The sequence below is a fragment of the Trachurus trachurus genome (genome assembly GCF_905171665.1).
Source record: "Trachurus trachurus genome assembly, chromosome: 11".
NCBI classification, from domain to species: Eukaryota; Metazoa; Chordata; class Actinopteri; order Carangiformes; family Carangidae; genus Trachurus; species Trachurus trachurus.
In genome coordinates, this window is record NC_139904.1 from 6384107 (window position 1) to 6400134 (window position 16028).

General features: G+C 42.2%; 1 protein-coding gene across 2 annotated transcripts; it reads right to left on the minus strand.

The window, feature by feature from the left end:
* Window positions 1–356: 356 nt before the first annotated feature.
* Window positions 357–13083, minus strand: LOC310993597 (voltage-dependent calcium channel gamma-6 subunit-like). Of its 2 annotated transcripts, none has more exons than XM_083981994.1 (7): window positions 13020–13083; window positions 9263–9981; window positions 7802–7912; window positions 7469–7577; window positions 4633–4707; window positions 3053–3190; window positions 357–2284 (listed from the first exon to the last, which is right to left on the minus strand). In XM_083981994.1, exons 2-7 carry the CDS (start codon window positions 9470–9472, stop codon window positions 2061–2063), a joined length of 867 nt encoding a protein of 288 aa, XP_083838120.1. In that variant the 5' UTR covers window positions 9473–9981; window positions 13020–13083; the 3' UTR covers window positions 357–2060. The 2 variants fall into 2 exon arrangements, with proteins under 2 accessions (XP_083838120.1, XP_083838121.1); XM_083981995.1 differs by lacking the exon at window positions 13020–13083 and adding an exon at window positions 12457–12716.
* Between the last annotated feature and the right edge of the window lie 2945 nt (window positions 13084–16028).

The window sequence follows — 16028 nt, forward strand, 5'->3', positions numbered from 1 at the left end:
GTAAATTGATTCCTTTCCAGTACAGTAGTAGCTCAACTCAACTGTGCATGTAAACGTACCGACTATGAAACTGAACCGTCAACTCTAAAACTTGAGCCCAAACCTGCAACCAAAGACATAAACTCTGGGAGACTAGAGGAACAAGCAACAGGTGGACTGGCCTTCAGAGTGATGTCATGGAGTCAGTTTGGGATCAATAGACAGAAAACACTGAGGCAGCTTCTCCAGATAAGAGAACAATTAACACAGGATCAAATCTTTTGTATGTCACGATCTGCAAACTGAACTTTAGGAGGAGTTCACTAGAGATTGATCATTGAAAACGAAGACTAAAGTTTTGAAAAGTTGTAGTAGTTTATTATATTTATTTGTCATTCATATGTAACATTTAAAAACCGGTGAACTTTCACTGTACAGAAGCTCAGAGAGGACAAACCAGATATGCAGCTCGTCGGTTCATAAAAGCAGCTTTTGAGGAGGTGAGAACGTGTTGAGGGTGCATGAACAACGAGAGAGAAATGGAACCTGAGAGAGGACGACATTAAACATTCATGTCATGTTTAATAATAAAATGAAGTCATTCATACTCAATCAAAAAAAAAGAAAAGAAAAGTTGCAGAGACGGTTCAGCAGCCATTCAGGCGCAGAGAGGCACTTTGTTCAGGCACAAATCATCCGAGGAAAAAACACTGAAGGTAAAAACATGGAGGCGTCTCACACTTTGAGCTGATTTAACACTGTGCAGCTTCTTCTCCAACATGAATCTTTACACAGTTTTCTCTGCACACAACCTTTACACTTACACTTTATTTAGAGTAGGCTTTTAAACATTTATTCTACTGTCTATGTGCACTATACAATGTGAGTTTATTCTGATCATAAAAAGACATGAGCAGACAAATAAATGAAAATGATGTATTGCCTAATAAAGTCTTATTTCAGAGGGAAGGCAGTGGAAGACAAACTGAAAATTGCTTATTGCTTTTTTTTGGTAGCCTACACATCACTGAGAATGAGATGAGAGTTTTGAAATGAGGTTCTCAGATTGGATATCAATAAACTGTTCAATTCATTCATTCAACGTCGTTTTTATTTTTGAAAGTGTTGATGGTCATCTCGGTGGATTAACAGAGAGGTGACTGAAAATTCCCACAGTGAACAGACACAACAAACGTCTCATTTATGAAAATGTAAAACTTTGAATTAAATTAAAATTAGCTAATTTAAACAAATCACAATCATGATCAGCTCATGTACTCTGTGCTCTAATACGGATGGTTCATAGTGTTCAGGTTAGCTGAATGCTAACATGCTATCTAGGCCTCCAGAAATGTAAGATAACATTAAAACTGTGACTTCAGTGTCTTTTTCAAGCTGCAACAAATTGTTTTTGTTAAGTACATGTTTGACGATGAGTTCATATCAAATGGGTGGAAATGCTGGTATTTGTTTTTTTTTAAAGAAGAAAAAGTTAGCATTATTTTTTTACTGAATATACAGTAAACAGTAAATTGACTCCAAACCCTGTAGGATATTAAGTAAGACAATACAGGACTGTTTCCCAAACACGTCTGAGCATCAAGATTACCACATTTGAGTTGAGTTAAAATGGCACCGGAGCTTTTAGCATTGAGTTGGCTACATGTTGGCCAACAGGATGGACTTTAACTAAGTTGTAGGGTCATAAGATCTCAAATTGATCAATTCCTGGGCAACAACTACAGTGTCAAACATACACCAGAATAAAAATTCTGAATCATATAGTAAATGATCCAGATCTGCACCAAAACTAAATGTGTTCATCATTGGCCCATCCCCCACCCCTCCACTAAGTTCGGTGCAAATCGGATCAGTACTTTTCACATAGTCCCACTGAAACAAACAGACACTGGTAAAGACATTGTGTCCTTGTCTTGTGGTAACAATTACAGCATTTCATTCCAGTGCTTAAGTTGTGAATTTTGTACGTGACTCCTTTACATATTTCAGAAGAGGCAATCAGTTCAGCCCAGAGGTTGTTGGGAAACATAAAGTGCGCCACCGCCTCGGGGACGGGGGCACTAGCTGCTGCCGGTGTCCTTCTGAGGGAGACACCTCTGCCAGGGGCTGTAGGGCAGTGCCAGCAGCACGAAGAGGATCCCGCCGATGATGAGGACGGCTCCCGCGCAACCGATGCACGACACCGACCAGGAGAGCTCGTGATGGAGAGGAACCGTGTGGTCGCTGGCCAGCAGAGCCAGGACCGACTGGTGGAAAACCACGAGGCAGAGAAGCACCAGGATTCCTGAGGAGGAGGAGGAGGAGGAGGAGGACGAAGAGGAGGAGATGGTTAAAGAAAAGTCTGGTCAACTTCTACTTTAAAGGGCTAGTTCAACATTTTGGCAAATTGGTCCATTGCCATAATCCCTGTAGTCATAGCAGTAGGTTCGTTACCTTTAATTGTCGGTGCAAGCTATTTTTAGAACGGCGGAGCAGAGCCGCGAGCTGCTCAGAGCTACGCTACGGAGGCTAATGGGATTTCTTGGTTTCCCTCATCAAACTCATCAAATACATAATCCAACAACTCCAAAACGCTCTTGTAGACAAGTGCACATTCACCACGCTATGAGATAATAACGGAACGATACGAGACAGAGTTGTTTTCGAGGTAAATTCATGCAAAATCGCTGATGCGTGTTGCCTTCAGGGACAGTTTTTCATCAAGCAGTCTCTGCATTTACCTCTAAAACAACTCCGTCTTGTAATGTTCCATTATTATTTCATAGTGTGGTGAATGTGCAGGTCACAACTTGTCCACCAGAGCGTTGTGGAGTTGTTGGATTGTGTATGTGATGAGTTTGATGAGGGAAACCAAGAAATCCCATGAGCCTCCGTAGTGTAGCTCTGAGCAGCTCACGGCTCTGCTCAGCCGTTCTAAAAATAGCTTGCACTGACAATTAAAGGTAACAAACCTACTGCTATGACTATAGGGATTATGGCAATGGGACAATTTGCCAAAATGTTGAACTATCCCTTTAAGATTGTGGGGGGAAGAGCTGCTGCCTTCACTGACCTGACAGAATGAAGCAGACTGACGCCGGCTTGAGGAAGAACAGGATTTCTTTGCTGAGAGACATGGTGATGCATATGGCCCCCATCACCATAAGGAACAGGCTGAACATGGCCAACATGGCTGCTGCCACATTTAGATCTGCACAGGTCGAGACAACAGAGACACCGTCTAATTATCACCGTTTCACATGCAAAACACAGAACAGCTATTTCCATCCAAAATCTGCCGTGAACGAGTTTAACAAAAAGCGATTTGCAAGAACAGCGTCAGTGTCACAGTTCTTCAGTAATTGTCTCTCAGGAGGAGTATAGGAAGTTTCTTATTCCATTTGTTCTGATTAGTGAAACGTGTCAAAATGACTGAGAGGAAATTATCTCATGTTGCACACGGCAGCTCGCAAGTTTGAAGAATAAAGGGGGAAGATTTGCAGCAGCTTTGAATGCAGCTTAAAATTACGGATCAGAAGATTCATTTTGTACAAAACCACCAAACACTCCAACAAAGGTATGTTCGGTTTTTATTTAACCAAAGTAAAGTTTGTAGGAAGCACGGCTGCATGAAAAGGCAGTGGAAAGCGATCTGTAAATTTGTCCCAGATTCAGGCTTTTTAAATACAGTATATGTTTCATTTAGTCATGGTTTAACGGCGTATGGTTGTCACTTGTTATTTCCATATTGCATTTTGCATCAATATTTCGTCAAAAACTTCTTTAATGATTGAAAATAGTTTAGATAAATGCAAAATCATTTACCAACCAGTTATTTAGGATATGTTAAGTAAATAAACTATTTAGATGAACATTTGTGCTGCACTTATACATCAAATGATTTAGACATATACACTAATATTGAGTGTGTTAACAGATGTTTCATTAAAGACGGATTATTAAACATAACTGTGTTTACAAATTACAGATTAATTAGTATCAATGTAGGAATAATTCTCTGTAAAGGATGAATTAAGATGCTTAACTAAAGCTTTTGTTTCAGCTTTTGTCTAAAATGATTTTCAGTCATTAATAAAGAAGCTTGACAAATTACTGATGCAAGATTTTTGTTTAACAACCCTTAAACATTATTATTATGGCTGCATTTATTAAATCATTGCACTGACGCCTACAGTGTGACAGCGATGCAGCATCAGAGAACAATGAGACTTTAATGTATGTCTGTCTTTCCCCATTGAACGTATATGGCAGTGTGTGATCTCAGTACATTATGGAGCTGCCAGCCAAATGAGAGGTTAGACGGCAGCTCGGAGACACTTGAACGCAGCGTAGGCGGAATAGATTTCAAACACTCAGAGAGCAGACAATGGCCGAGCTGAAAGAGCACGACGGTGAGGAGGTGAAGGGAGACGGGACGGAAAAAGACTGGGATGGATGGATGGATGGATGGTTGGTGAGAGGAGAAGAAGTGGGAGAGAGATGACAGGAGGAGGGAGGGAGGGAGGAATTATATACTGTAGCGAGAGAAGAGGAAGATGAAGGGGCAAAGAAAAAGGAGGGAGTGGGCGGATGAGGTGGGACAGCGGTTGAGCGAGGCCAAGAGAGCCCAGAGAGAGGTTCAGCATGACTCACTCTTCTGCGTTGTCTTCTGAAACATCACAGCGTTTTCCCCCGTGGTGAAAAACTTGAAGTAGGTGCAGTTTGATTCTGCAGGAAAAAAAAAATGTGGAAGAAGAGAAAAGAGCAACTGTAAATGACACAGACATACGTAAACACTGACAGGTAATCTGCTGCTTTATAGCTTCATGAACATCTAATTGAAATTCAAGGAGCCTTTCGTCTTTCTCAGCCCCCTGTACTACACTTTACTTTCAATTATTCTCCATCAAACATAATCAGCCGTGAGCGTCAATGACAGCCTCAAGGTGACAATGCGATGCTTCCTGCACAATTAGTATTCTGCCGTCCCCGTGATGCGTTACAGTAATTAGAGTTTGGCCGTCAAACAGAATGTGACACCTCTATCTGTTCAACTCGCACGTTCGAGCCGAGCACGCACACACATCACTCTTAATTAGCGTGATCAAAGCCACATCCTCAGCGGAGTGCACTGCTCTGGGTTTGTTTTCACCCCCCCCAACAGTTATCAGCGTTACAGCTAAGACTGAAAGACCGCCGCACAACAACATTAAAATCTCAGTCTATAAATAAAGGATAAGAGTCCAGCAACACCGGACTGTCCTGCCAGTGACCACAGACCATCACAGGTGTCTCATAAAGGAACACAACAGGGACCATTAACAGGGACTAATGTGTACAACAGGGACCAACAGTAATACAAGCTCAATGAGTACAAACAATTATATATCATAGGCCTGTGCTCAAAAACATCATATTTAAAACCTGGTTTTAACTTTTGGGAACTGTAATGTCCCAGTTTGTCATCTTCCTTGTGCTCAGTTTGGCTGTAATACAATTCCTTGTCTTTAGGTCTATTATGTTTTTTTGAATGTCTATAATGTTTTTATCCGTAATATATAAAATCCACCACAAACACCCCATGTTGCGATTTCTTAAAGGGATAGTTTTAGGAGTAGGTTCGTTACCTTTGGTAAATGGTAAATTTTAGAACGGCGGAGCAGAGCCGCGAGCTGCTCAGAGCTACGCTACGGATGCTAATGAGATTTCTTGGTTTCCCTCATCAAACTCATCAAATACACAATCCAACAACTCCACAATGCTCTGGTGGACAAGTTGTGACCTGCACATTCACCACAATATGAGATAATAACAGAGCGTTACCAGACAGAGTTGTTTTAGAGGTAAATTCATGCAAAACCGCTGATGCGCCTTTCTGTCGGGGGCAGTTTTTCATCAAGCAGTCTCTGTATTTCCCTCTAAAACAACTCTGTCTGGTAACGTTCTGTTATGATCTCATAGCGTGGTGAATGTGCAGGTCACAACTTGTCCACCAGAGCATTGTGGAGTTGTTGGATTGTGTATTTGATGAGTTTGATGAGGGAAATCAAGAAATCCCATGAGCCTCCGTAGTGTAGCTCTGAGCCGCTCGCGGCTCTGCTCCGCCATTCTAAAAATAGCTTGCACCGACAATTAAAGGTAACGAACCTACTGCTAATACTATAGGGATTATGGCAATGGGCCAATTTGCCAAAATGTTGAGCTCTCCCTTTAAAGCTTTTATGTATCTTAAAAAAGTAGACAAGTTGCTAACAAGCAGCTAAATGAAGCTGCAGAGCTTGTTTACAACATTGAACATCGTCACGCCAAAGAGACATTCTGATCACCAAACCTTGTTCTGTTTGTACTCACACTTTGTTACGGTGAAAATCTTTTGTCAAAGCTAAATCTGACTATAAATTGATAATCACTGGTGACTCTGAGGTCATGTAGTTCGTTTTCATCTGTTATGTTCTTATATGGAGTATAATTTATTAAAACAGCAGCTCACTGCCACTCATTAAGATGATTTTACGTGAACAATGTTGAAGAGACTGTCCTAAAGGGGTGACACTACCAAATAACAGGCAATAATGCAAGCATATCAGCAGAATAGTATAAAACCTATTGTAGGTCTCTCTGACACTGTTCAGACCGGAATTACTCTATTATTTCTTTGTCATTCTCTCTGCTCAGAAAGTCCCAGGGCACAACAAACCCATTACCGTCTAAACCAGTAGAAACCTGTGAAAATCTCCCACTTGTTTTGATAAAACTCAAATAGGTCTCTACCCTGAAACTGATGACAAACAGGACTATTCCCAGTCTCTCGCTCTGTTTTGTGTTTTTATGTGAGTCATTCTTCGAAAGGGGAGCTGATACAGTTGAGTCATGGAAAAAGGGAAGAGCTGCTGCAAATAGCTTTTAATAATCTTTGTTTGCTACCACTGGAACAAAGAAACTCCAAAGCAAAACATCCAAATGTAATTTCCAACCCACCACAGCTCTGCATTATTTCCATTTAGCTTGTTTACGAGACACCTGCAGAAAACCAGTGAGAGACTTTTTCATGAACACCTGCTTTAGACAACTGGATAAAAATAAATGCTGTCCAAGAACTGAGGGACGAAAATCCAATGATGCATCCGTCCACTTGACCCAAAAAATCATAACATGAACTCACTCTTTCACTGAGACGATGTAACAGTGACTCAGGCAGTCGGCCAGCCAGCCAGCCTTCAAACAATGAGCCAGGTGCTATTTGTCAGGTAGACCGGCTCATTCATGCTAACTCACTCCCTCAAAACTGAGCTGTCCAACTCCAACCGGCCTGATAGTTTGGCAAACATCCAGTCAACCCAGCTGGTCCGTCAATCACCCGCTCAAAACTCCACTCCACTCCACTTGCACTGCACACACACACACACACACACAAAGTCAGTCATCATCATAAAACCTAGACAGACTCGGCCCGTCCGCCACAAACCAGTCTGAAAGTCTTTTGATTCACCTCCGGGCAGTTCAGCAGGTCCACAGCTCTCTCTCTCTGGGTCGATATCAGCCACCCACAGGGTCTTGGTGCAGCCTTTCCACAGGCCGTAGTGAGCTGTCAGACATGTCTGCAAAACGGAGATCAAAAAGGCTTTTCAAGATGAGATTATAACGCCGATATCCTTCTTCCGTCCGTCACAGGCTTTACGACGTGAAACAGATTAATTTCTAACAGGAAATTACCGCTCAGTTGTGGCTTTTGGTGCCCAAGAGAGACAGGTTAATAACATCTACATGTACAGTTTGTGTGTGTGTGTTAGTTATCAACAGGAGTTTCTATTTTTGGCTTTACCTGATTGTTGTAGAAACTCTTTGGTGCTGCCAGCTCCACCCAGAACTCAGTCCCCACCCCGAGCACCGTGAGGACTACGCCCACGATGGCAACAAAGAACGCCAACTTGATCTAATAACAAAAAAAGCAAAACTATTTCAATATAAAAATCTGTGACACAGAGTTTGAGACTCTTTCTTACTAACTTTAGCATCAGTGTGCTGTGCTAGCAAGTTACTTTTTGTTTGAGCTAGCCTTGGTGCTTGCAGGGCCAAAATGTTTTGTAACAGTTGTCTAGCTGTGGTGCTAAAATACTTTGCACATATGTATGTTGGACCAGTACATCTATTTCTTACTTGACAAAAAAACACATCATATGCACAACACGGCACAATGTAAGTTGTTGCTTGATTGTTGTTGCTTGTTGTAAGCAGTTTCAGTGCTTTAGCTTAGCTAACTTACATAAAATCGCACAGGCATGTATCATGGGGTTTCCTCTGAGTCTATATTTTTGTGGAGTTTCATACATGAATTGTCGTATGATAAAAATCATTGAAAGGAACTGAAGGAGCTGACAGTGTGTTTATAGTCATATGCACCACAGCTAGCAATTTGCACAATACCAGCTAGCCTCTGTCCAAGTTAAAATGGTTAAACAATATGTCCCATTCCCTAGAGCTATTACAATCTCTTTCTTATTTTGCCTCTGATGTCATTTAATGTCTTAGAAATGTCAACACTCAGAGGCCTAAACACTGGAAGTTATACATATAATGTTGCGATATCCAAAGAGAAGGAGATTAGGAGTAGAAATCCTACACAGCCGTGAAAACAGACAATGTTGAGGGGAAAGAACAATCTCTACATGTTGTTTTTAAAGAGCTCAACAGATATAATATCAACCCTCCAGCAGCAGGCAGTTGAGGTGTGTGGGTGGGCTCTTGTGCGTCTATCTTTGTGTGGACCAGTTTTAGACGATGATTTAGACGAGTGAGGAGGACATTTGTCTGGTCCAGGTTTGTTTTAGAGATTTGATTTAAAGAAGGGAATCTGGGCTAGAGTGTGATGAAATGGGGATGAATTGAATTATGCCACAGTGGCCCTCTGAAATGTGGAGGTATAGCTACAACCTGTGTGTGTAGGTACATGTCAGAGAGTGATCCAATTTAGTCTGAGCTCGCTTTGAGTGATTACACCCGTGCTGAGCACCTGCAGATTACACTTAAGCTCATATTTTATCTCCTTAATGTCAAAGAGCTGCATTTGATCTTTTTTGCAAATTCTTATTTTCCAACATTACAAGTCATTCATCTGCTCTGGTGGTGGGTGGGTGGGTTGCCATGCCCTGCAGAGTAGACCGGCCACATTTCAAGCTGAAAATGCAGCTGTGTGATTGATCGGCTCCATTAGCTCCAGAGCGTTTTCATTCAGCCTGAGGAGGGAGAACACACGCTGTCAGACTTCAGATATGAAGCCGGTCACCTTTCCTTCCTGGGCCTCGCTCATGGCGTGTCCCGCTGATGTTGTCCTGCGGCGCTTGTTCCCCCCAAACGTACTGCGTCCACCCATCAGGTTGGCCAGACCGGCGGGGCCCTGGGCGGGGCCTCCCGCTGCGGGCCCCACCGCTGCTCCCGGCGCCCCCGGGCCCACGGTGCGGCCCTCCTCATCAGTCACGAAAAAGGTGGAAAACATTTTGGACGACAACTAAGACAAAACTAAACTTGTGCTGGAGCTGTACCTGTGGCCCTCCACAGGGACGGAGAAACTCCAGCAATTGGAGGAAAAAAATTAAAGACAAGAACAAAACCAGAGGAAGGTTGCGTTCTCAGTTTGTGCCCCCCAAAAAAAGAATCGAAGAGGCAAAGAGGTAGAAAGATAAAAAAAACAAAAAATAAAAAATAAAACAATTGTATTATAAGAGCTAAGAGTCAAAAGCGCAATAGAAAAAAACTTAACAGAAAAAGTCTCTGTAGTAAGGAGAGAAAAGCTCAAAAGTCAATATCGCTGAGAACTTTAGCAGGAAATAGAAAAAGAAATCGGCTTCCTCTTGAGAAAAGGCCTGGTAAAAAATGGCGGCTTGGACGACAGGTGAAAAACTGATAAATGAATCATCATGAAATAAAAGACAGCAGGTGTGTAGAGGAGTTCATCCACTGAGAGTCAATAGAGGTAGAGGTCAGGAGTGAAAGAAGGGAGGGAGGCTTCCTGGAGGGGACAGAAGAGAAAGTGTTAATGGTTAACAGGTTCTGGACATGCACAGTTTTACCTAATCTGAGTTTCACAAGTTTTAAACACTGTTTTGATTTGAGTAAAGAATATTTTATGGACCAGGAAGCCGAAAAAACCGTGGCTACTTGGTAATGAACTGACACCCATGATTCAATGCACATAAACAGTTCAAGTTTAGTTTTATAAAGTCATAGTTTAAAGAATCTGGAGGAAAAATACACAACTCTAAATCCTTCTAAAGCCAAACAAGCATAAACAAAATGAAGTCTGAAGTCTGATGTTGCACTTCAGCTTTTTCTTCAAGTGTGACCTTTCCACCGTTATGAGAGAGGTGTGTGACCTTTCTACAGTTATGAACATGTTGCCTAAAAGCTGAGCTAAAGTTACTGCAGCTTCCACGACGAGGGATTTAGAGCAGATTTACACCTGGTGTTAATGGGCAAAATGCATCCGGATATTTTATCTCAATGATGAAAGACACGTTAATGCACGTGTGCTAGAAATATGCTGCAGTTGGACAACCTTCAAACTGGATAGTCCGTATACAGAGGGTTTATCTATCTTGGTAAGATGTAAATGCAATCCTCCTCCCAACAAAAAGCTACAGATGATCTCTGTCCTCTGCAGGGAAAATATAACTCGACAATCTCCTTGAGGAGATCCATCAGGTCGAAGATCCAGATCCAGATCCAGATATCCAGACTGAGTGAGATCAGATGTCATTATATAGATAATGTGTCCAGATACAGATCACAAGGACTGCTCAAAGACTTTTGGAGGAAGGTACTTTGATAACATCTTCTTATCTAGTTATTATTCTCCTCGTTGGACAAAAGCACCTACCAAACACATGCAATATGATGCACAATGGTTATTATTATCCAAATCTAAACTTTTCAACTATTCAGGTAATTGTGCAATGCAATCAAACAAATCATTACCCAAGATTCACAACTTCCCTCATTTGGAGTTTTTCCTGTATAAGAAAAGTCCAGATAACTTTGTGTGTGTTGTACTTCTTTCATTAGTACAGAGAAACAATATCAAAGCACTCTGTGTAGTAGAATAACAATCAATTATCTGTTTTGAGATGTTACACGACGACAGTAACAAACAACACATGTAGAAAACAATCTGCATACTGAAATCACAACCTGCTGTTTATTCTCACAAGCCTCTGTGACACACAACAAAACAAAAAAAACACTCAACATGTTCAAGCCACAACCAATTATCTATTCCTAGAAGCTCTACGGTGGAGAAGTCACGCAGATACGCCGATGATGAATTGAATCTCGAAACCCTTTGTGTCTGCGGGGCGAGTGAAGCAGCTGTCCTGCCACGTTCCACCGGGGTGTGGTGACAACAGACGTGACATGCGACCCTCACTCTTGTTAGCAAAAATGAAACACTTCCCCCCGGAGATCTCACAACTTCACTTCCACCTCAGAGTCTGTCCTGTTGTTAACAAGCTAACGAGCTACAGGGGAAAAGTTTGGAGTCATTTTCATATTAAAAAGAAATTCTCCAACAACAGATCAATAATCAAGTAGATAAAAGATTCTTACACATGTTGTTATGATTTAAAGTCCTAATAGTGAATTCACACGCTGCACACACTACATGCAATTATCTATTACATAAGACGCACACCCATTGTGCAATGATGAACCACATACCATACAGTCCGTGCAGCAATTAACATTTATGTTTACTTTGCCCGGCACAGTCATCATTTTCTAAGGGGTATTTTTTAAACATTGCATTGTTTTTCCAACATTTTTCCAAATAATTTTCCAATTTTTTCAAATTTTTCATTGTTTTCTGCTTTTTTTCCAGTCAATTCTTGTTTAATGATCCACTCATTAGAGTCGTTACAGCTTATCTATTGATAATATATAGAAAAATAGTTAAGGCCTATCTGTAAATCAATAACACAAACTCATGATCAATTGATGTGATAAATGAACGATCACACCACATCATTTTCCCCCTGTTACCTCAAAATACATGTCACAGCAAACAGAGTATTGATGCTTCAGATCGTAGAGTTGCACCTGCAGCAGCTGTATCTTAAATCCACACATGTACGTAATGAAAAAGCATGTTGTGTCTTGCTCAAAGGATCGTTGGCTGGTGCTCACATCATAACGCTCAGCCAGTGAAAGTGCAATACAGTTAATATAATTGGAATATAATGATACGTTTTGCACTTTTCATTTTATTTCCTTTAATAACCCCAAAAACTACAACACCCTTAAAAGTAGAGGACATGCAGTTTGCAAAAAACAAAAAAACTAGTCATGACAGGCTCCTATAAGTAAAACAAGCAACAAACAACAAGATCTGTTATAGCAGAAAGAGTTAGTCGGTTTAAAATATGATATTAGTGGTTAAAAAAAACAACTTTCAAGATTAATAAATAAAAGAAACTGTGTTGTCCTTACTCAACAAAACTGACCACGGCTCTCCTTATAAGGCATCCAATTGGACCGAGTGGAAAAGTGGCATTGAAGCACGAGGAAGAAACTCATTACAGCAGCTGTGACCAGCAGCAGCACCCTTTAACAAGTTCACCCTCTTAAAATATCCTTCCTACTGTCTCCAAAAATAAGCCGCCGTGGAGTCGGCACCGACAAGAAGTGTTCCTGGGTTTAAATCACACAAACAGCTAAAACCCCGTCCATAAACACTTGACAACGATCGAGGAACAGGCCAGTTCCCCCCCGCCCGCCCCAGCAGCACGAACACCACCAACCACCAACCACCAACCAGCCCGACCCCCAAACAGTTGAGCAGCTGAAGCGTTTCCTGCTGAAATCAGACACATTAGTTTTATTTTTTCACTCTTTAACACGAGCTGCAAGCAGGCGGCAGGCGGCGGCGTCTTGACCCCTTGACCCCTCGACCTCTCACCAACACCACCACCACTACCGCCATCGCCGCCACCGCCGCCGCCACCGCCGTCGCCTCACAAATATCACAACAATGATATTAACAAGTTGCTGACCTGGTTTTTGTGTGTGTGGTTCTGCTCGGAGTGACGGAGGGTGAGGCGAGGAGAGGAGAGGGAGTGAACGAGGGAGGGAGGGAAGGAGAGAGGGAGGGAGGGAGGGAGGGGAAAAAGGGGGTGGAGGTCCGAGTACCTCCATGTTCTGTCCAAGAGAGTATAGTGTGTGTGTGTGGAGGTGGACGTGAAAAAGAGCATCAGCTAAATGTCCATCGTGCATGTGTGTGTGTGTGTGCATGCATAAATATAGGGTTGCAGGTTACATATGTGTGTGTGTTTGCTTATGTGAATGCATATGCAGGCCTTCGTATTAGCTTGCAACCCCCTGTGTATATGTGTGTGCGTGTGTGCGTGTGTGTTTTAGAGAGAGAGATAGAGAGAAAGAGAGAGAGGGGTATGCAGTCACACTGTAAGTGAATCTGTTTGTTTACGATAGCATGAGCAGCTCTGCTGGACGAGAGTTTTAAAATGAACTTAACACATACACACACACACACACACATATACTCACAACCCCGTATCCTTAACTGTGTGTGTGTGTGTGTGTGTGTGTGTGTGTGTGTGTGTGTGTGTGTGTGTGTGTGTGTGTGTGTGTGTGTGTGTGTGTGTGTGTGTGTGTGTGCACGTTATGCCTCCTCTATCTATTTTTGCCCCCCACCTGTTAATGACATTAAAGCCGACCCCGGGGGGGAAGGAGCTGCAGCGGGGGGCTCGTGTCAGCTCGACCCTGGCTGCGAGGCTTCATGTCTGTGGCCGCCGCCACGATCCCGCTGATTGAAGAGGGAATTGTTGATTCAACACCTCGAAAAACAAGTAACGACGCCGGTTGTTGGCTGTCGTCTATCTAGCTCACATGGTCTGGAGCCATGAGACTGACTCCAACCGGACAGCGACACCGTGACGTCCCCCCCAGCAACTCATCTCATCCATCTTTGAACTTAATCTGATTCAAAAATATTTTGATGGTGTTGTGTTTCCTGGGGGTTTTTATTGCACCTGCAGTAATGAACACATGATGGGAAACAAGAACTGGGCTGGAAGTATAAAGTTGAGATGGAGTCGCCATGAGAGAAGAAGTTTGAGACTTTGTGTTGACGTCGAGAATAAATCAAGAAAATAGAAAATGCCCACTTTTATAGGCTATACTGTACGTATAAATTACTAGCAGTCAAACACTGAGATGAACTGTAACAAAGCAGAAGTGAGGAGGGTGAAGTCTGAGCTTGTCCCTCTGCACGGTTGGGTTCAGCCAGGTTCACTTTAACTCATTATCACCAACCGAGTTTAATGGACACGTCTCCACCTCAATTTACACCCACACAGGGCGAAGGTGTCAGTGTATAAAATCTACCCAGCCCTGAACCAGGAGTTCAAGTAACTCCTAATACAAGAACAGGCCAAGAGGAGTCTCCAAGTTTAATAATGAGCATCTGGGATAAAACAAGGCCAATTCATTTGCTTCATAATTAGGCTAAGGTGAGGAGCCAGGTATGATTAACACAAACATTGATACCTGCTAATTAATGCTAACAAAAAAGAAATCAAGAACTTTACTCAAAAATTCAAAAGCAATAAACTTTCTTTTGATTAGTTTAACTTAATCCGTCTGATATTTAAATAAAAAATCCTCCGAAAGGCACCAACATCACAAACACGACCAAAAGGTCACCATACTGTAAGTGATTCAAGCTAGCTGAAGTGACGCGAAATAGCCACCTGTCAATCAAAGCAGCTACACCTTTAATGGTGGATAACCAAGGTTTAGTAAAGTGAGTTACAGGTGACAGGTGAGTTACGTCATGTACAGTTGCCATTATGCAGGAAATTAGGGCATTTTAACATAGAAGTCAATGGGGACGGACAATTCACTTTTGGAGCCAGACTCTAGTGGCCAGTTGAGGAACTGCATTTTTTGACACTTGAACGGCAATTTGGGATTGACCCCCCAAAAAAAGTCAGACATCAGCTTTTCACAGATATATTGATTGATTATTTGTAAGTAAGTAAGGTTTATTTATATAGCACCTTTAAAAATCACAAAGTGCTTCATAATTGTGTGATATGCAATGTTAATACTGTATTTCTCCAACACTTAGTTTGTACCTCAGTCCCAGATCTTTATTAAATTCTTCTGAATAAATGTGTGTATACATGATTTATAAAAAAAAAAATAATTAAAAAATCACTGATCAAAATGAGATTTATAAGACATAGTAAGTCTCAAATTTCCCTGTTAGTGTTGTATCACTTTGGCTCTTGTAATTCAGTGACACTGCCTACAAACCAAACTACTCTCAAACCGTGGAGGTTGGCTCGTCTCTTGACGGTCGCGTCCAACAACCAGGATCATTTCCATTTTGCTGGAAGGACCGTCTTTGCACATCGTCAATAATTTTTCCATCCGTCTGATCAGAGGCCCAGCAGCTGCCTGGTCCTCCTGCTGCCTGAGAGAGGGAGAGACAGAGAGAGACAGCCACACACAGAGGGAATACTGCAGTCAGATGTGCTTTGCATTGTGATAAACGGTGAGTGTGCAAGCAAGGTCAGACAGAGAGGGAGGACTGAGAGCGAAGGGGTGAAAGATTAAGCAAAAGACAAGAGGAAGAAGAAGAAAAAGAAGAAGAGGGAGAGTGATGGACGGAGAGAGACGGGACGGTTACCTCACCGCTGAGCCGGAGCAGCCAAATTAAAATGCGCAGCGTGCTGAGGTGGACGATGTGGAGCCATCACAAGATTACATAGGTCTGTTTAACAGTCGTTAGTCAGACATGAACCTCACAGAGAAAACTGGTTTAACACAAGTTTACACTTAAAGGGATAGTTCAACATTTTGGCAAATTGGCCCATTGCCATAATCCCTATAGTCATAGCAGTAGGATTGTTACCTTTAATTGTGGGTGCAAGCTACTTTTAGAATGGCAGAGCAGAGCCGCGAGTTGCTCAGAGCTACGCTACGGAGGCTAATGGGATTTCTTGGTTTCGCGCATCAGCGGTTTTGCATGAATTTAC

What these genes read in the sequence shown, in the direction of transcription:
- LOC310993597 (XM_083981994.1), bottom strand. Translation starts at nt 9,472, where the DNA reads ATGTTTTCCACCTTTTTCGTGACTGATGAGGAGGGCCGCACCGTGGGC. An exon ending in AGAGTTTCTACAACAATCAG is followed by an intron (nt 7,578 to 7,801) that starts GTAAAGCCAAAA and finishes TCCGTTTTGCAG; the next exon opens with ACATGTCTGACAGCTCACTA. An exon ending in ACCTGCTGAACTGCCCGGAG is followed by an intron (nt 4,708 to 7,468) that starts GTGAATCAAAAG and finishes TTTTTCCTGCAG; the next exon opens with AATCAAACTGCACCTACTTC.